This window comes from Gopherus flavomarginatus, chromosome 2 (genome assembly GCF_025201925.1).
Source record: "Gopherus flavomarginatus isolate rGopFla2 chromosome 2, rGopFla2.mat.asm, whole genome shotgun sequence".
In the NCBI taxonomy this organism is placed as follows: domain Eukaryota; kingdom Metazoa; phylum Chordata; order Testudines; family Testudinidae; genus Gopherus; species Gopherus flavomarginatus.
The window spans coordinates 192,989,509-193,010,678 of record NC_066618.1 but is presented as its reverse complement, the minus strand read 5'-3'; the positions used below and the strand labels follow the sequence as shown (position 1 = coordinate 193,010,678).

Sequence of the window (21,170 nt, the reverse complement as noted above, 5' to 3'; positions counted from 1 at the left end):
TTATCCAGTTCCCTTTTAAACATTGTTATAGTCCCAGCCTTCGCAACCTCCTCAGGTAAGGAGCTCCACAAGTTGACTGTGCACTGTGTGAAGAAGAACTTCCTTTTATTTGTTTTAAACCTGCTGCCTATTAATTTCATTTGGTGACCCCTAGTCCTTGTATTATGGGAATAAGTAAATAACTTTTCCTTATCCACTTTCTCAACATCACTCATGATTTTATACACCTCTATCATATCCCCCCTAGTCTCCTCTTTTCCAAGCTGAAGAGGCCTAGCCTCTTTAATCTTTCCTCATATGGGACCCTCTCCAAACCCCTAATCATTTTAGTTGCCCTTTTCTGAACTTTTTCTAGTGCTAGAATATCTTTTTTGAGGTGAGGAGACCACATCTGTACACAGTATTTGAGATGTGTGAGTACCATGGATTTATATAAGTGCAATAATATATTCTGAGTCTTATTCTCTATCTCCTTTTTAATGATTCCTAACTTCTTGTTTGCTTTTTTGACCGCCTCTGCACACTGCGTGGACATCTTCAGAGAACTATCCACGATGACCCCAAGATCTTTTTCCTGACTCGTTGTAGCTAAATTAGCCCCCATCATATTGTATGTATAGTTAGGGTTATTTTTTCCAATGTGCATCACTTTACATTTATCCACATTAAATATCATTTGCCATTTTGTTGCCCAGTCACTTAGTTTTGTGAGATCTTTTTGAAGTTCTTCATAATCTGCTTTGGTCTTAACTATCTTGAGTAGTTTAGTATCATCTGCAAACTTTGCCACCTCACTGTTTACCCCTTTCTCCAGATCATTTATGAATAAATTGAATAGAATTGGTCCTAGGACTGATCCTTGGGGAACACCACTAGTAACCCCTCTCCATTCTGAGAATTTACCATTAATTCCTACCTTTTGTTCCCTGTCTTTTAGCCAGTTCTCAGTTCATGAAAGGACCTTCCCTTTTATCCCATGACAGCTTAATTTACGTAAGAGCCTTTGGTGAGGGACCTTGTCAAAGGCTTTCTGGAAATCTAAGTACACTATGTCCACTGGATCCCCGTTGTCCACATGTTTTTTTTGACCCCTTCAGAGAACTCTAATAGATTAGTAAGACATGATTTCCCTTTACAGAAACCATGTTGACTATTGCTCAACAGTTTATGTTTTTCTATGTGTCTGACAATTTTATTCTTAACTATTGTTTCAATTAATTTGCCCGGTACCAACGTTAGACTTACCGATCTGTAATTGCTGGGATCATCTCTAGAGCCCTTTTTAAATATTGGCGTTACATTAGCTAACTTCCAGTCATTGGGTACCGAAGCCGATTTAAAGGACAGGTTACAAACCTTAATTAATAGTTCCGCAACTTCATATTTGAGTTCTTTCCCTGGTCGCTTGTGCGCGGCTTTATAAAGCTCTGGCCTGAGTGAATGCCCACCCACTGATTAAGGCTCAGCCAATTACCAGAGGCTTCGAGCTTTCAAACCTTCCTTTGAAGCTCACGGCCTCCAACTGCCAGCCACAGCACACGGTCCTTCAAACAACCAAACAAACAAACGAACAAACAGACTGACAAACACAAGCTCAGCACACAGCAAGTAACCCCCAAACACAAACACTTCCAGTCATTGGGTACCGAAGCCGATTTAAAGGACAGGTTACAAACCTTAGTTAATAGTTCCACAACTTCATATTTGAGTTCTTTCAGAACTCTTGGGTGAATGCCATCTGGCCCAGGTGACTTGTTAATGTTGAGTTTATCAATTAATTCCAAAACCTCCTCTAGTGACACTTCAATCTGTGACACTTCCTCAGATTTGTCACCTACAAAAGCCAGTTCAGGTTTGGGAATCTCCCTAACATCCTCAGCCGTGAAGACTGAAGCAAAGAATCCATTTAGTTTCTCCGCAATGACTTTATCGTCTTTAAGTGCACCTTTGGTATTTTGATCGTCAAGGGGCCCCACTGGTTGTTTAGCAGGCTTCCTGCTTCTGATGTACTTAAAAAACATTTTGTTATTACCTTTGGAGTTTTTGGCTAGCCGTTCTTCAAACTCCTCTTTGGCTTTTCTTATGACACTCTTGCACTTAAGCTGGCAGTGTTTGTGCTCCTTTCTAATTGCCTCACTTGGATGTGACTTCCACTTTTTAAAGGAAGTCTTTTTATCTCTCACTGCTTCTTTTACACGGTTGCTAAGCCACAGTGGCTCTTTTTTAGTTCTTTTACTGTGTTTCTTAATTTGGGGTATACATTGAAGTTGGGCCTCTATTATGGTGTCTTTAAAAAGGGCCCATGCAACTTGCAGGGATTTCACTTTAGTCACTGTACCTATTAACTTTTGTTTAACTAACCCCCTCATTTTTGTATAGTTCCCCCTTTTGAAATTAAATGCCACAGTGTTGGGCTGTTGAGGTGTTCTTCCCACCACAGGGATGTTGAATACTATTGTATTATGGTCACTATTTCCAAGCGGTCCTGCTATAGTTACCTCTTGGACCAGCTCCTGCGCTCCACTCAGGATTAAATCTAGAGTTGCCTCTCCCCTTGTGGGTTCCCGTACCAGCTGCTCTATAAAGCAGTCATTTAAAGTATCAAGAAATTTCATCTCTGCATTCTGTCCTGAAGTGAAATGTTCCCAGTCAATATGGGGATAATTGAAATCCCTCACTATTATTGGGTTCTTAATTTTGATAGCCTCTCTAATTTCCCTTAGCATTTCATCATCACTATTACTGTCCAGGTCAGGTGGTTGATAATAGATCCCTAATGTTATATTTTTACCAGAGCATGAAATTTCTATCCATAGCGATTCTATGGAACATGTGGATTCGCTTAAGTTTTTTACTTCATTTGAATCTACATTTTCTTTCACATATAGTGCCACTCCTCCCCCTGCACGACCTGTTCTGTCCTTCCGATATATTTTGTACCCCAGAATGATTGTGTCCCTGTCATGGTATAATTCCCCACTCTGAACCTTAGTGTCCAAAAGATGGGGTACCAGCATGAATTCCTCTAAGCTCAATTACCAGCTTAGTACTTGTAGCGCTGCCACCAACCAGGAATTCCAGTGCCTGGTACACTCTGGTCCCCCCAAAACCTTGCCCGGGGACCCCCAAGACCCAGACTCTCTGAATCTTAACACCAGGAAAGTAAACCCTTTCCCTCACCGTTGCCTCTCCCAGCCTTCCCCTCCCTGGGTTACCCTGGAAGATCACTGTGATTCAAACTCCTTGAATCTTAAAACAGAGAGGAAAATCCACCTTCCCCCCTCCTTCTCTCTCCCCCTCTCAGACTCTCCCTGAGAGAGAAAGTAATCCAAACACAGGTTAATTTTCTCTCTTTCTCCCCACCAATTCCCTGGTGAATCCAGACCCAGTCCCCTGGGGTCTCACCAGAATAAAAAAACAAACAAACAATCAGGTTCTTAAACAAGAAAAGCTTTTAATTAAAGAAAGAAAAAATAGTAAAAATTATCTTTGTAAATTTAAGATGGAATATGTTACAGGGCCTTTCCGCTATAGACACTGGGAATACCCAGACTAAGTATACAAGTACAAATTACAATCCTTTCAGCAAAATACAAATTTGAACTTCTTCCAGCCAAATACAAATTTGCAAATAAAGAAAACAAACATAAGCCTAACTCGCCTTATCTACCTAGTACTCACTATTCTGGACATATAAGAGACTGTATCAGAGAGATTGGAGAGAAACCTGGTTGCACATCTGGTCACTCTCAGAACCCAGAGAGAACAACCACCAAAAACTAACAGCACACACAAAAACTTCCCTCCCTCAAGGTTTGAAAGTATCCTGTTCTCTGATTGGTCCTCTAGTCAGGTGACAGCCAGGCTCACTGATCATGTTAACCCTTTACAGGCAAAAGAGATATGAAGTACTTCTGTTCTATTAACTTTTACTTATCTGTTTATGACAGTCCCATTGATTGCTCTCAGTCCACCAGGTTTCTGTGATGCCTATTATATCAATATCCTCCTTTATCACAAGGCACTCTAGTTCACCCATCTTATTATTTAGACTTCTAGCATTTGAGTACAAGCACTTTAAAAACTTGTCCTTGTTTATTTGTCTGCCCTTTTCTGATGTGCCAGATTCTTTTCTAGGTGACTGTTTATCATCTGATCTGGCCCTTACATTATCCTCTTCCGTCCTCTGTTCCTGACTATAACCTGGAGATTCTCTATCATCAGACTCTCCCCTAAGAGAAGTCTGTGTCCGATCCACATGCTCCTCTACAGCAGTCGGCTTTCCCCCATCTCCTAGTTTAAAAACTGCTCTACAACCTTTTTAATGTTTAGTGCCAACAGCCTGGTTCCACTTTGATTTAGGTGGTGCCCATCTCTCCTGTACAGACTCCTCCCATCCCAAAAGTTTCCCCAGTTCCTAATGAACGTAAACCCCTCCTCTCTACACCATCGTCTCATCCATGCATTGAGACTCTGAAGCTCTGCCTGCCTACCTGGACCTGCTCGTGGAACTGGGAGCATTTCTGAGATTGCCACCATAGAGGTCCTGGATTTCAGTCTCTTACCTAGCAGCTTAAATTTGGCTTCCAGGACATCTCTCCTACCCTCCCCTATGTCATTGGTACCTACATGTACCACGACCACCGGCTCCTCCCCAGCACTGCACATAAGTCCGTCTTGATGCCTCGAGAGATCCGCAACCTTCGCACCAGGCAGGCAAGTCACCATACGGTTCTCCCGATCATCACAAACCCAGCTATCTACGTTTCTAATGATCAAATCTCCCATTACTAACACCTGCCTTTTCCTAGCAACTGGAGTTCCCTCCCCCGGAGAGGTAACCTCAGTGTGAGAGGCAACCCCAGCACCATCTGGAAGGAGGGTCCCAGCTATGGGAAGGTTTCCCTCTGCTCCCATTGACTGCTCTGCTTCTCTACGCCTTTCTTCCTCCTCAACAGCACACAGATTGTCTGAGCGGAGGTGGGACAATTCTACAGTGTCCCGGAAAGCCTCATCAACATACCTCCCTGCCTGTCTTAGCTCCTCCAGTTCCGCCACCCTGGCCTCCAAAGTCCGTACATGGTCTCTGAGGGCCAGGAGCTCCTTGCACCGACTGCACACATATGTCACCCAGCCACAAGGCAGGTAATCATACATGCTACACTCAGCTCAATAAACTGGATAGCCTCCACTCTGCTGCTGGGCTTCTGCCTGCATTATCTCCTAGTTAATGAAAGGGTGGGTTTAAAGAAAGGAGTTTGGGAATATGGTTTGGAGTATAGGTTTTAAGGGGCCTACAGGGGAACAGGTAGGACCGACAAGGGACCCCCGCTCCCCTCCCACTCCCCCTCCAAACTCCCTTGCGAAACTCCTTGGTCGCTTGTGCGCGGCTTTATAAAGCCCTGGCCTGAGTGAATGCCCGCCCACTGATTAAGGCTCAGGCAATTACCAGAGGCTTCGAGCTTTCAAACCTTCCTTTGAAGCTCACGGCCTCCAACTGCCAGCCACAGCACACGGTCCTTCAAACAGCCAATCAAACAAACGAACAAACAGACTGACAAACACAAGCTCAGCACACAGCACACAGCAAGTAACCCCCAAACACAAACACACACACACTACAGACAGTCAGTCACTTACCCCACAGATGCTGTATTTGCTCCTCCTTCACCTGGAGAACTCCCTTGCAAAACTCCCTGTTAGCAGCCCCTGTTTGCAATTCACTTTGTTCTGTCTGTTACTGTTTGGAACCACTTAAATCCTACTTTCTGTATTTAATAAAATCACTTTTTACTTATTAATTAACCCACAGTATGTATTAATACCTGGGCAGGAGGGGGAGGGGGGGGACAAACAGCTGTGTATATCTCTCTATCAGTGTTATAGAGGGTGAACAATTTATGAGTTTACCCTGTATAAGCTTTGTACAGGGTAAAATGGATTTATTTGGGGTTTAGACCCCATTGGGAGTTGGGCATCTGAGTGTTAAAGACACTTCTGTAAGTTGCTTTCAGTTAAGTCTGCAGCTTTGGGGCATGTGGTTCAGACCCTGGGTCTGTTTTGGAGCAGACGAGCGTATCTGACTCAACAAGACAGGGTGCTGGAGTCCCAGGCTGGCAGGGAAAGCAGGGGCACATTGGTTGACAGCCCGAAGCAGGTTTCTGTGATCTACAGCAAACATTACATCACGCATCAACAGTTTGAAGATTGATATCAGTCCTTTCATTCTGATGTACTTTGCAGTAGTGCTACAAGACAAAAAATAAAATGAATCTCTAAGCATCATTAGTTATAAATCCGGTGCCAGTATGTATAATGTTGCTGACATGGTAGTACCCAAGATCCCAGTGATAACCCAGAACAAACTAGAACTTTTGCTAAAAGAGATGTCAGCTGTTAAGATATTACCCATAATTTCCTTGGGGTAAACCAGATTAAGTGGTGAACAGATAGATCTAGATTAGCATTCGGTTTCAGACCAAGGATTTTAATAATAGATTTAGTACTGTTAGAAGTCCTGGAAACCTTTGCATCAGCGGTGGGCAACCTGTGGCCCGTGGGCCACTCGCAGCCCATCAGAGCAGGGGTGAAAGTAACTTAAAGGACTTGCTGGTACTCTTGAGTCCTTAGGAGGGGGCAGGGTCTCAACCAGAAGAGGCATGGCCTTTACCAGAAGAGGCGGGGCCTTAAAATCCCAGGGTGCTTTAAATCAAGATTTAAAGGGCCCTGGGCTGGAGCTGTGATAGCAGCAACTGGGAGCCTTGGGCCCTTTAAATCACCCCCAGAGCTACCAGCTGCAGAGGCGGCTGGGAGCCCCAGAGATGATTTAAAGGGCCCAGGGCTCCAGCTGCTGCTACCACAGCAGAGCCCCGGGCACTTTAAATAACCATCAGAGGGGGTCCCAGCCTCTGGCAGAGCTTTAAAGGCCAGGGCTTGGCTGCAGTAACGGCAGCCGGGAGCTCCTGGCCCTTTAAATCACTGCCAGAGCCCCGCCGCCACTACCCCAAGGCTCCAACAGTGGGGTTTGGGTGGCGATTCAAAGGGCCCCGGAGGGTAGCGGCAGTGGGAGCCCTGAGCCCTTTAAATCGTCACCCGAACCGCACTGCTGCTGGTTTGCCTTCTGTTGAATCTCACCCATTACTTCATCTCGGATTCACTTCCTCCTTACCCACTGCATTACAGTTCACACCCTAAGGCTCCTGTTTGTCTGTGTGTGCTCTGTAGAAGTGGAAGGGCCTGGAAAGGCAAATGAAAGAACATGCTATTATTTGAGCATGAGAAAAAAAATTACATTGCAACTGCTACCCAGTGAGTGAGCAACTCAAAGTCAAAAGATGCTATTTTTTATCATTGGGTTTTATGTTTTTTCACCCATGACATTTCTTGGCTCAGAGTCCTGTGAACTCTACTCAGCAGGACTTCAAACATCACGGTAAAATTCCCTTTAAATTATTTATAAATCCTCATTATTTTCCCCACTCACTATGTTTCACTACCAATGGTTTTGCTATCTTTCAGGCAAGAGAACATTATAGTTCTAGGAATCTGACAGCATGATCTTCTGTTCCAAGCCATTGGAAGCCAGCCATCCATCTATGCAAAAGACCTTTTATATGCAGTGTTGTTGTAGTCCCAGGATATTAGAAAGACAAAGTGGATGAGGTATTATTGTAGCTTCTGTTGAAGCTGGTACAATAAAAGATATTACCTCATCCACCTTGTCTCTTTAAAGACCTTTTTAGGTATTTGAGACTGACCAGCACATCTCCAAACGGAGGGGCTCAGGAGCTACAGAGGCAGACTAATAAATATGCTCTGCACCAAAATCTCAACAGCCACCTGAAGTTCATAAAATCCAATGGAAAATCAACAATATTCTGCTTTAGGTTGGTGATGTATTACAACCTTCTTGAAAGCACCCTGCATTCATTCACACCCCCATGTACTCTTTATAACCCCCTCAGAAGAGTTTGGATTCATAATACAGGACACATGTAGTACACATTACCCCCTTCGGACAGTTAGGACTGAACGCATGGACTATACACACACCCTACTGCCTGGCAGAGTTTGGAATACTCAGGCCTTGGCTACACTGGCGCTTTATAGCGCTGCAACTTTCTCGCTCAGGGGTGTGAACCCCCCCCCCGAGCACAGCAAGTTACAGCGCTGTAAAGCGCCAGTGTAAACAGTGTCCCATGCTCCCAGCGCTGTAAGCTAATCCCCCCGGGGAGGTGGAGTACCTGCAGCGCTGGGAGAGCTCTCTCCCAGCACTGGCGCCGCGACCACACTTGCACTTCAAAGCGCTGCCACGGGAGCTCTCCCGCAGCAGCACTGTACAGCTGTAAGTGTAGCCATACCCTCAGACAGGTGACTCAAGACAATCTGGCATGGCTGGTTTGTAGTGCGCAGCATACTCACGGGGAAGGCAATGTAAGGCATTTCATTTTATTGCCCCAGCTCATCATGTAGACAAAGTCATTGATTTATTTTGAAATTGTAGTTACTCAGGACCTTGGAAAATCAAGCCCTTACTTCATTAATTGGTTATTACTCTGCTGAATGTTCTAGCCTCAGGGTGGATTACTGCAGGCATTCTCAACCTTTTACTTTCTAAGCCTACCCCCACCCCCCATATGCAATAAAAACTCCACAGCCTACCTGTGTCACAACTGTTTTTCTGCATATAAAAGTCAGGGCCACGTTAAGGGATAGGAAGCAGGGCAGTTGCTAGGGCCCCAGGCACCTCAAAGCTAAGTTGCTGAGGTGTCAGCCTTGGGGGGGGGTGGGACTCAGGGTCCTGGGCTACAGAGCCAGCTCCAGGCACCAGCCAAACAGGCTCATGCTTGGGGCGGCAGATTATAAGGGGCAGCATTCCGTCCAAACCTAGGGCGGCATGGCTGCCCTTTTTTTTCCCCCTTTTTTGTTCGCTGCTCTGGCCACCCTGTAGGGGACGGTGAGGAGGAAGGGAGCACCCTGCTGGGAGCCGGCTGCGAGCTCTGTCTGCCCCAGCCGGTGCCAGGTCTGCAGCAAGCCCGGTAGCCTGCGTCCTTCCCTCCCCACTGACCAGAGCGGCGCGAAGCCCTCCCGGCAGGCGGCGCAGTGGGGCGGGAGGGGCTGAGTGGTGAGCGCCCTGGCTGAAGGATGCCCTGGCCGTCCCCTTCTCTCTCTCCCCCCTGCTCCCTCCCCATCCCCCCGCTAGCGGGGGCACGCACTCCACTGCCCATGGCACGTCTGCAGCGCAGGGAGTCCCGCTAGCTGAAAGTTTGCACCCTGACTCCGGCCACTTCGCAGGTTTGTTGTTTGTTTTTCTTCTTTGTTTCGCCACTCCAGCCGCCCGCAGGTTTTTTTTTTCTTGGGGCGGCAAAAAAGCCAGAGTCGGCCCTGCTGGGCTGCAGTCCCTAGTGGTGGGGTTTGGGGTTTCTGTCCTGAGCCCTAGAGAGTCTAATGTCCACCACACTTGGTGGCCCCCCTGAAACCTGCTGGCAGCCCCCAAAGGGTCCCGGACATCTGGTTGAGAACCACTGGGTACTGTACTATGCAGTAAAGAAAGAAATGCCACAGCTGTGGGATATTCAACGACCTCTTGATTACAAGACAGAAAACCAAAGCCATTTAGTGCAAAAATCTATCAAAACAAATTTACCAGAACAGTTTTTTTTTAAATGAAGTATCAAAACTACACTACATCTTATTACACAAAGCCATGGCCAAGATTTTACAAATTCATCTTAACTCTTTCTGTATAAATCAAAGGAAAATGCAGTTCCTACCAAACTTTCCACTAAGTATTTACCTGACAGAATCTCTGAGGGCTGCAAAACCTGATGAGCCAGATGTTTCAAATGATAAATGGGAGGAGTGCCTGAAATTCCACTGTGGAGTTTAATCTCATTACAGTTCAGGTACCATCTAGTTAAGGTTCACACCCTTTTGCAATGTTCAAGCTATTTCCTACAGAGATTATCTTCTTCCTTGTGGTCTCAAGTAAAATAAAATCTCTCCTTTCAAAGGCATGACCTGCTGCCACACAATATTTTTTTAAACAGCTTTTTTGTTTTGTTTTATTGTACTTCACTTTTTTATGCTGCTTTGTATTAGCAGGAAATTGATTTAATAACTCAGATGGCTGGTTTACTTGAATGTAATTCACAGATTTAAATTACTGTCGTTTATATCCAATGCTATTTTATTTAATTTTGTGATTTTACTAGCTTCATTTTTAAAAATATTGTAAAAATGTCCTAAATATCCACCTTCATATTTAGAGTCTGGATTAAATAGGAGTGGGCTCTTTGCAAAATATTTTGGCCTATCTTTTTAAATATTTGTATTTAACACTGATAAAGACATAAATGTACATTTTCCTTTTGTGTGTGAGAGTGTGTCTGTTGGCGGTTCACTGCCAGCGTTGGTGATCAGTCAACATCCAAATCTCATGCATTGTGTTTATTCACTGTGTATGTGTGTATGTCAGGGACAAAGAATTGGGCAGTGTCTCCAAGGTATTTGTCAACGTTTGCATGTTTGTCCAGGGTGTCTGACATTGTCCCTGTGCGTGGGTGACAATGTTTGTGAGGGTGTGTCCGTGTGTGTCCATTTCCCCGGGGTTAGGGCCGGGAGGACAATCAGATCTGTAGTCTGACCTCTCACGTATGTCAGTGAGCTCGCGTGTCGTTTGTGAGTGTTTGGCAGTGTCCCTGGGGCACGCAGCGCTGGGGGCTGCTGTGGCAGGGGGTGCCTGCCTGCGCATAGCTGGCAGGCTGTGTCAGCAGGTGGAGTGAGAAGCGCGGGGAGGACGGGCTTTGCGGGGGTGGCCCGCTGCGCTGCGGGCATTGCGGCGCTGACGAGACCCCAGGTCCCTGGAGGAAGCGGTGACCTCTTTCTGCGCACGTGTCTCTGCGCGGGCGGGCTCCTGCTCAGCGCCTCTCGGCGCGCTCGGGAGGCGGGAGCCGGTCCGGGCGGTCCCGCGGGGGCGGCCGAAGGAGGAGCGAGGAGCAGGACGGGGGTCGGCGCGGGGGCAAGGCGGCGGCTGGCGCAGGATGGCAGACAAGGACCCGCGGAGCGCGCAGGAACTCTCGCAGTTTGTGAGTGCGGGCCCCGGCCGGGCTCAGGGGGGTCACAGCCCGGGAGCCGCCCTGCCACTCTCCAGCGGGGTCTCCCTCTCTGGTCACTGGCAGTAACCCAGAGAAGCGGCTACAGGGAGGGAGCAGGGGCCAGTTGCTCTGCAAAAGGCCCAGCGCGCTGCCGAGTCCGGTAACAGTGGTGGGCGTGGCAGCCCCTTCCTAGCGCCCCACGGCGAGGGGGCAATAGCTCCGCCCTGCGCTGGAGTCTCACCTTTTGGAGTCGGTGGCGCAAACCGGAGATTCCCCGACAAGGGGAGGGTAATAGAATGTTCTATGTAAACCGCAGCTGCTAGACTCAGGCTAGTTCGGCTGATCACGCGTTTAAACAGCGAAACAGGTAAGTCAGGTTCTGTCCCAGCCAGCAGCTCTTACTGAGACCCCCCCCGAAAAGTTACAGCAGGGGAAAGTTTGTTCCCCAACTTGTAGTTACACTTAAAGTTTCCTTAACTAATCTTATTTGGCCCCCTGTGCCTGGTTTCCCACCTGTCAAATGAAGATAATGCTGCTCTGTAAACCCACGTTGAGATCTAGGAATGAAAAGAGCCATTACTACTATAATATAATTGAAACAAACAGTATGGGAATATTGTATTAAGGGCTAGTTTACACTGGCAGTGCTTTAAGTGGCCTGTGTGGTCGTGACCCAGCGCTGGGAGCTCTCCCAGCTCTAAAAAACCCACCTCCACGAGGGTCGCAGCTCCCAGCGCTGGTGCACTGTCTACCCTGGCACTTTACAGTGCTGAAACTTGCTTCACTGTTTTTTTCACCATTGAGCGAGAAAATTGCAGTACTGTAAATTGCCAGTGTAGACAAGCCCTTACTGGTACTTCACACTTGTAGTGCCTTCCATCCCATGAGTTCAGTATGCTTTACAAACATATCAGAGGGGTAGCTGTGTTAGTCTGTATTCACCATAACAAGGAGTCCAGTGGCACCTTAAAGACTAACAGATTTATTTGGGCATAAGCTTTTGTGGGTAAAAAAAGCCCCACTCTAGATACGTAGAGTGAAAATTACACATACCGGCATAAATATACTGACACAGGAGAAGGAAGTTACCTTACAAGTGGAGAACCGGTGTTGACAAGGCCAATTCAGTCAGGGTGGATGTGGTCCACTCCCAATAATTGAGGAGGTGTCAATACCAAGAGAGGGAAAATTGCTTTTATAGTGAGCCAGCCACTCCCAGTCCCTATTCAAGCCCAAATTAATGGTGTTAAGTTTGCAAATGAATTGTAGCTCTGCAGTTTCTCTTTGAAGTCTGTTTTTGAATTTTTTTTGTTGAAGAATGGCTACTTTTAAATCAGTTATTGAATATTCAAGGAGATGGAAGTGTTCTCCTACTGGCAATTTTGTGTTACCATTCCTGATGTCTGATTTGTGTCCATTTATTCTTTTAAGAAGAGACTGTCCAGTCTGGCCAACATACATGGCAGAGGGGCATTGCTGTCACATGATGGCATATATCACATTAGTAGATGTGCAGGTAAATGTGCCCCCACTGATGTAATTGGGTCTCCTGATGGTGTCGCTAGAGTAGGCAATGGGGTTTGTTACAGGGATTGGTTCCTGGGTTACTGTTTCTGTGGTGTGGTGTATAGTTGCTGGTGAATATTTGCTTCAGGTTCGGGGTCTGTCTGTAAGCTAGGACTGGCCTGCCTCCCACGGTCTGTGAGAGTGAGGGATCAGTTTCCGGGATAGGTTGTAGATTGTTGATGATGTGCTGGAGAGGTTTAGCTGGGGGGCTGTATGAGATGGCCAGTGGTGTTCTGTTATTTTCCTTTTTGGGCCTGTCCTACTACAGGGCACCTGTCTCGCTCTGTCAATCTATTTCCTCACTTCCCCAGCTGCCTGCATCTGTAATTTTCATTCCATGTATCTGAAGAAGTGGGATTTTTTACCCACAGAAGCTTTTGCCCAAATAAACCTGTTAGTGTTTAAGGTTCCACTGGACCCCTCATTGTTTTTACAAACATAGTTAGCCTCACAACACCCATGTGACAGAGGTATCCCCATTTTGCATACAGGAAACAAACACAATGAGATATAATTATGCAGAAGCCAAAGAAAATATATTCAACTTTTAATTACTTGATTCATCATCGGGTGGGAGTGGTACCTGAGTGATACCTTCAGTCTGAGTGATTGTGTCTCAGGCTGATCTTCTTACTAATTAGATTGCTAGTTACAGCTTTTCTAAGCCAATCTGGAAAAGAACAGTTGTATTTGTTCTTTTGTGTGTTCATATATAGAATCTTAGAACATTAGGGTTGGAAGAGACCTCAGGAGGTCATCTAGTCCAATCCCCTGCTCAAAGCAGGACCAACACCAAATAAATCATCCCAGCCAGGACTTTGTCGAACCAGGCTTTAAAAACCTCTAAGGATGGAGATTCCACCACCTCCCTAGGTAACCCAATTCCAGTGCTTCCTAATAGTGCTGAAATAGTGTTTCCTAATATCCAACCTCCCCCACTGCAACTTGAGACTACTGCTCCTTGTTCTGTCATCTGCCACACTGAGAACAGCCAAGCTCTATCCTCTTTGAAACCCCCCTTCAGATAGTTGAAGGCAGCTATCAGATCCCCCCTCACTCTTCTGCAGACTACATAATCCCAGTTCTCTCAGCCTTCCGCTGGACTCTCTCCAATTTGTTTACATCCCGTCTGTAACGGGGGGACCAAACCTGTACACAATACTCCAGGTGTGGCCTCACCAGTGCCGAATAGTGGGAAATAATCACTTCCCTCGATCTGCTGGCAGTGCTCCTACTAATACAGCCCTATATGCTGTTGGCCTTCTTGGCAACAAGAGCACACTGCTGACTCATATCCAGTTTCTTGTCCACTGTAATTCCCAGGTTCTTTTCTTCAGAACTGCTGCTTAGCTGGTTGGTCCCTAGCCTGTAGCAGTGAATGGGATTCTTCCTTCCTAAGTGCAGGATTCTGCATTTGTCCTTGTTGAACCTCATTGGATTTCTTTTGTCCCAATCCTCTAATTTGTCTAGGTCACTCTGGTCCCTATCCCTACCCTCCAGCATATCGACACTAAACTGGGGGGAGAGGTAATCTGTGAACTTTGAGGGTGCAATTCATCCCATCATCCAGATCATTAATAAAGACAGACGTTAAGAAGTTCATTGGATCTTACTGGCCACGCATCTCTTTCACACACTGCTTTTCTAGTTTGATTTTCTTTCTATTTCAGCACAGTATTGTCAGTGAAATTATCACACCAGGTTTTATTTTTCACAGAATAGAAATCTCTTCTGAAGTGTTAAAACAGTATATTCTTTGCTGATTTGGGTGGATGTTTTAATTAAATAGTTATTTTTTACAGGCAGAAAACCTACTACAGCAACTGCAGGAGAACTTTCAAGCTTTGACTGAAAAGTTAACTCTGAGAAATATCCTTTTTTATTATTCTGTATGTTACTAGATTAATAGAACAAGTTCAGTAGGATTTTAAATAAGCTTATATAAAAAACACTAACTGTTTTACCTGATTGGTTTATCTGATATTTTACTTTGAGAAATCAAGATCTGGATACACTTACAGTTCAGTTTGGTATTCAGAAAGATCCTGAATACAATTAACCACCCATTTATACAGAAATCCAAATTGTACCATAGTTAAATATTTTACCTTTCCTAAGAAGAATGCTGATATTTTATGGTAAAGACTAGCCAGTGTACAGCAGTTCTTGCTGAGGGAAGTCTATAAGAAAAGGTGGTAAGTTGTCTGTAATATCCTGAAGGCCAGGTACAATCACCTCGGCAAGAACCGTGAAAGAGGAAAAAGAGACGTCTATATAAGAACTGTTTTTTAAATTAGTGTATCATGCATCACAAATAGAAAGTACAGGCCAACTTTCTTTTAGCCTTCCATGTATAGGGAAAGGAGAATTGGACCCAAAGAAAGAGAAGCTGAGAACAAAAAGGGCTCTGAGGTATCTCTCACTAATTCTCAATACAGAAACTGGGTCACAGATATCTGGAAACTTGTTACAGCTTATCTTGTGCAGCAACCAACCTCCTCTTTTATTCCACCCCCCCCCACCCCACCCCACCCCACATTTTTGTAATTCAGCTTCTGTATACATTTTGATTGCATATTTATGTTGTTCATGGTTGATCTTACAGGTAGCATTAGTAGATGCAGCTGTAATTCACTATGGCCTCCTAGGTAATAGGGTAGGGGTCTCAAACTCAAATGACCACGAGGGCCACATGAGGACTAGTACATTGGCCCGATGGCCACATTTACTGACACCTCCCTGCCGCCACCATCGGCCCTGCCCCCCCTCCACCCCTTCCATGAGGCCCCACCCCTGCCCCGCCTCTTCCAACCCCTTCCCCATTCCCAGCCAATGGGAGCTGCTGGAGGCAGTGCCTGAAGCAACAGCCACATACACACCTGCATCCCTCCTTCCGCAGGTTCTGTCGGCTCCCCAGAGCGGAGCCGCTCTAGCTAAACGCTGGGGGAGGGCGGGGGGAGGCGTAAGGAGCTTGCGGGCCGCAGAAAATAATGCCGTGGGCCGCGTGTTTGAGATCCCTGTAATAGGGTATTATACAGCATAATTTCTGACTTTCAGAGCAACTTCTTGAGGCACATTCCTCACAAAAAAAACAAAACCAAAAAAACCAGTCTGTTAGGCAGAAAGCTGTTCTAACTCCACTGCGGGTACATCTATACTACCTGCCGGATCAGCGGGTAGTGTTTGATGTATCAGGGATCAATTTATCGCATTTTGTCTGGATGCAATAAATCAATCCGCTAATTGATGCCCGTATTCCACCTTGGCAGGAGGAGTAAGCGGAGTCGGGGGAGCCATAGCAGTCGACTCACTGCCGTGAGGACGGCTAGGTAATTCAAACTAAGATACTTCGATTTCAGCTATATGAATAGCGTAGCTGAAGTTGCGTATCTTAGTTTGAACCCTCCTGCTAGTGTAGCCTAGGCCTGAGTAGGTAGGCATTTAAGCAAGCATTCAAAACACTCACCAAGCATGGCCCTTTTCAGATACTATAAGACTATTATTGCGATGCAATTTTGTAACATTCCTTCCAGCTTCAGTTTTACAAGAGAGATGAACAATGAATGGATATAATACTGAGACATCTGGAAGAGGAACTTCTGATTGGTAAACATTTCCACAGAAGTGAAAGTCAGCAAAACTGTACTCTTGCTATACAGAATGTTCTCTTTAACTTTTTACTGGAAGAAATGGGTGAACATATTGATGACCTTGAAAAGCATGTCACTGACCTAATGGCACAGGCCGGGATAGAAAATACGAATGAGGATCTGATGGTGAGAGTTACTCTGTAAAACAAAGTTGTGTGTAGTTATGCTGTAAGCTGCCTCCACACTACTGGGGAGGAAGGCTTGGTGCCCAGGTTCTCCATACCTTTTAACAGTGGGCATGTGAGTTACAGTTTGTGACTATGAAGGTTGGAACAGAAGAGGGGAAGGAGTCTGTCCTCCCACTCTAGCATCTCTCTCATATCAAGCTCATTAAGGGTCCATTAAGAATAGTTTACATTGTCTGAACCAGTTGTCAAACTTCACTAGTAGACAAAGTCCTGGTGCAGACAAGGCTTAACATAGTTGAAAGATTGTCTCTAAATCAGAGCACAGAAATTAAGTTTTTGGTGCTTTGTTTAACAAGGAAGGCTTCCTATGCATTACATCTTTCCATTTGGTCTTGATACCTGAAGCTCCACTAAAATGCCCAAAATAAATGTTTTGGAGTGTATATATTCCCTTAATGGAAACTGCACACCTAGATCCACAATGTATTCTAATTGACTATCACCTTGTAGATTCCATTTAAATGCTTAATATTAAACTGAATATCTCATAATAGTTTGAGTAACTCAGAAACAGAACTTATCTAAGTTCACACTACATATTTTCAAATCCTGAACTAATTTTAGCAGATTTCTAAGGTGACATCCCAAGAACACAGAGCAAAGTTAGTGCCTAAAATTGCCTTAATTTAGGCTCCCATTATATCCTGAATTGTAGTGTGGGGGGGTTAGGGGTGGAGTCTGCAATCTTGCATCCTGATTTTCAAATATTGTTAAAATATTTTGCCATGTAAGTCTGCATTTATTTGGAATCTAAATTGTATTTATTAAAAATGACCTTAACCTTTTTTTAATTCGATATGCCTGGGATTTGATTCTGCTAACAGTATGCGTTATAGCAGGGATCGGCAACCTTTAGCATGCGGCCCATCAGGGAAATCCGCTGGTGGGCTGAGACAGTTTGTTTACCTGCAGCATCTGCAGCTTCGGCCAACTGGGGCTGCAGGAAGTGGCGTCCAGCACATCCCTCGGCCCACGCCGCTTCCCGCAGCCCCCATTGGCCTGGAACGGCAAACCGCAGCCAGTGGAAGTTGCAATTGGCCGAACCTGCGGATGCTGCAAGTAAACAAACCATCCCAGCCCACCAGCAGATTTCTGACGGGCTGTGTGCTAAAGGTTGCCAATCCCTGCACTACAGCATGCTGCATTTTTTAACTATTTATTTTTCAGCTAGTTGTATCTAAATTTAACTGGAAAAATTAAAACTATCACATACCTGAACTATCACAATGATCCAAATTTGTAACTAAAGAATTGATGAATCAAAGTATGGTGCCTAGATCTCTGGACAGAAGCCAGAGAAATAAAAATAAAATTTAAATAACTAACACCAGTCAGCATACTTCATAGTTATACAGTTGTCTCACTTTAATTGTCCTGTAGTATTTGGTGATATTTTCCTTCTATTACCATGATTTTCCTTTAACCCATCTGAAAAAAAGTCCCTGAATTTGAGAAAAATGAGTTGATTTTGTGATTTAAAGGAACCCATATTAAACAGAGCAAGGAAGTGCAGTAAATTATGTGCACTATATTCTTCTGTCACTTCTGATGTCTAATTTCTGTGGGGAAGAAACATTTCATAACATTGAAACCACCATCTCAAATTAAAATATTAATTGTACAAGGATGCTCCTATTATATTGAACCATATTTATTAATTGAATAAGCCAATAACTGTTTTTTTTTGCACAGCACTGAAAATGAGAACATACTGATCAAGAAATACAGACTGATTCTGTATTACATTCTATTGAGAAAGAGGAAGAATGTCATTTACAAACAGGATGTGTATTTCTACAAAATTCAAGTGAAAATAACGTGCATTGTAAAGGACTTCAAAGGGTAAAATTTTTAGTCTTGCACCATGACTGACAGCAAGAATATCTATTAATATTTCAGCAATCACAAAGAATAGGTCCAGTGAAAGTAAAGTATATAATCAAATTATGTCATGCAAGATATGAAGTCCCCATTTTTTATTACTGATCCAATAAAGGAGGAAAGATGAGTTATGATCATCAGACTGACACATTTTACTTAAGATTGCCACAGACGAAACACTCTTATCAAGAGAACACTAAATTTGTGTACAATATTCATTGAAAAAATCCAAAAATATATTCTGTAATGAATCTGCTCAGCCATGTAATTTTTAAAATGATAAAGATTAAATAAAAAGCTATTCATTTTCAAAATAAATGTTTACATTTGTTTCAGAATTTCCTTGTTTTTTAGTTTAATAGTCCCAGAATAACTGAATTCTGTTGTGGCAATGTATTTCCACACTTGCAATATTGTGTATGTATGAACCCACATTATTTTGTCACTCTTAGTTTCAGTGTGCGCACGAGCTCTCTCTCTCTCTCTCAGAATATGTACCCATACTATTAATGCTGAAATAAGATTTTTATCTTTTTATCTGAGTGATATAGTCTACTTTGGTGCACAGACTATATTTACACTACAAGCTAGGGCTGTGATTCCTCTGCTTGCATACACATGCTCTAACCCTCATCAGCTAATTAAAGTAGCAGTGTAGCCATGTTAGCATGGGTAACGGCACCCATTGGTTCAGGAGAGTTTGTACTAAGCATGGCTAAGCCATGCCTCTGCTGCCATGCGCAGGGCCAGCTTTAGGAAGTACGGAGACCGATTTGAATAGTTTCAACGGGGCCCCAGCAGGGATGACTCACCCGGCCACCCTACAGGTCTTCGCTCCGGGTCTTCCATGGCACTAAAGGACCTGCTGCCGAAATGCCGCATTTGAACACATCTTTTACAGGGTATAAAAACAAAGGTATGAGTAGGTAAATAATATTGTTCAGAAAAATGCTACTTAATTTTTAATCCAGAAGCACTTGCTATGCACTGAGCATTGTTCACACAAGGGAAGACTGTCCCTATCCCAAAGAATTTACAGTCTAGGAAATAATTTCCCAATTAAGATATTTACAATGCAGTTTATATCTGCCTTTTCTTGAATGCACCCAAAATTAACTCTAGTAAAGGAAACAAACAGGAAAAGACCAATGAAGAGAAGCAAGTTAATCATTCTCAACAATACTGTTTCAGGAAGGAGTGCACACTTAAAACTACTATGGATCTTGTTTCTTCACCCCACCTCCCTTCCGCTGACTTGAGACAAAAAGTAGGAATGCAGTAGTACAGGAATCAGTCTTCCAAAAGTGGAATGCTAGAATAAAGCAGTTATTTCAGAGGGCTTTTTTTTTTAGAAGAGTTGCATAAATCCAAGAATTTATTTAAAAATTAAACTAGTTAAAGAATTTCTAATCCCTAATAGACACATATAAACCAGTTTCATTGTCACAAATCTGTTTAGCTCATGCTTTTGTAATACCAAAACAAGCTGAAATTATTTAAGCATGGATTGCACGGGTTTAAGCAAGGCAGGAGTTTCACCTCAGTCCAACTAGATCTATTTAAAACACTATCTCACTCCTGCTATATGGACAAGAAAAGGCTAAGCTAAATAAGCATACTAAACCACTGATCAACTAAGCATCTACCCCTCTTACATCTCAACTGGTCAAGCCAGTTCTGTTTAGTGTAGCAGGAAAACTTCAATAACTCAGGCATAGGTTAGAGGTTTGTTATAGAAGTGGATGGGTAAGGTTCTGTGGCCTGCTTTGTGCAGGGGGTCGGACTAGATGATCACATTGGTCCCTTCTGACCCTAGAATCTATAAGAACAAACAAAAATAAAATGATCAACTGCTTTTCAGCTGTTAAATTGTTAAAATTAGTTTCTCAACTATTTTGTGAAAGGCAGAGTCCAGGATGGACCCTGAGAGTCAGTGAACAGCTGACCAGGCTTTAAAAAACCTTGTAGCCCCTGCTAGTCCATGTTTACCTTTGACATTACCCGGGACACTTCTCTTTCCCTTTATAATGCAAGTGCCTTAAGCTACTTCATTGTATCTACGAAACTATAAAATTTAATGAGTAGCATCAGTTGTGAACTCTCCCACCAGCCTAATCAAGTTTTGCAGATCTTTCCAACTACATGGATGCCTAAAAACTCCAGTTCTTGAAACCACTTCAGAATCTTCATACTCATGCTCCAGATTATTGGAAGTATTTCTGCCAGGTTGCTTCAGCCTTTCCGGGAGTTCCCAACAAACCTAAAAGAGCAATAGGACACCCCCATCCTGTAATAGTCTTTCCTCTAAGCTAGTGGTTTTAAAGGGTCACAGAATGTAAGGTACTGGATCGTAGCGGCTCTGGTCAGCACCGCCAACCGGGCCATTAAAAGTCCTGTCAACGGTGCTGTCCGGCTAAGGCAGGCTGGTCCCTACCTGTTCTGACACTGCACTGCACCCTGGAAGAGAGCCAGCAGCAGGTTTGTGTGGGGGGAAGAGGTGCACAAACATCTCTGTGCAGCTCTCACCTGCAGGCATCCCCCCAACCCCCAAGCACCAGCTCTGCGCTCCCATTGGCTGGGGGGGGGGAGGGGCAGGGGAGAGGAGAGCCGCACAGAGCTGTTTGTGCACCTCTTTCTGCCTAGGAACCAGATCTGCTGCTGGCCGCTTACGGGATGCAGTGTGGTCCGCAGTGTCAGGACAGGCAGGAAGTCTGCCTTAGCACCCCCACTGACCGGGAGCCACCTGAGGTAACCCTGTGCCCCAATCCCCTGCCCCAGCCTTGAGCCCC

The 21,170-nt window shown here is 44.6% G+C and overlaps 1 protein-coding gene across 1 annotated transcript; it reads left to right on the top strand.

Moving 5' to 3' along the window:
* The first annotated feature begins 11,032 nt into the window (after positions 1–11,032).
* HSBP1L1 (heat shock factor binding protein 1 like 1) lies at positions 11,033–18,416 on the top strand. The gene is made up of 4 exons (XM_050941893.1): positions 11,033–11,087; positions 14,465–14,531; positions 16,344–16,438; positions 18,193–18,416. The coding sequence occupies exons 1-4, from the start codon at positions 11,043–11,045 to the stop codon at positions 18,196–18,198; spliced, it is 213 nt and encodes a 70-aa protein (XP_050797850.1). The 5' UTR covers positions 11,033–11,042; the 3' UTR covers positions 18,199–18,416.
* The last annotated feature ends 2,754 nt before the right edge of the window (positions 18,417–21,170 follow it).

Coding starts and splice junctions, on each gene's coding strand:
- HSBP1L1 (XM_050941893.1), top strand. CDS start 11,043: ATGGCAGACAAGGACCCGCGGAGCGCGCAGGAACTCTCGCAGTTT. Junction 11,088..14,464: donor CGCAGGAACTCTCGCAGTTT/GTGAGTGCGGGC, acceptor TATTTTTTACAG/GCAGAAAACCTACTACAGCA. Junction 14,532..16,343: donor TGAAAAGTTAACTCTGAGAA/ATATCCTTTTTT, acceptor TTAACTTTTTAC/TGGAAGAAATGGGTGAACAT.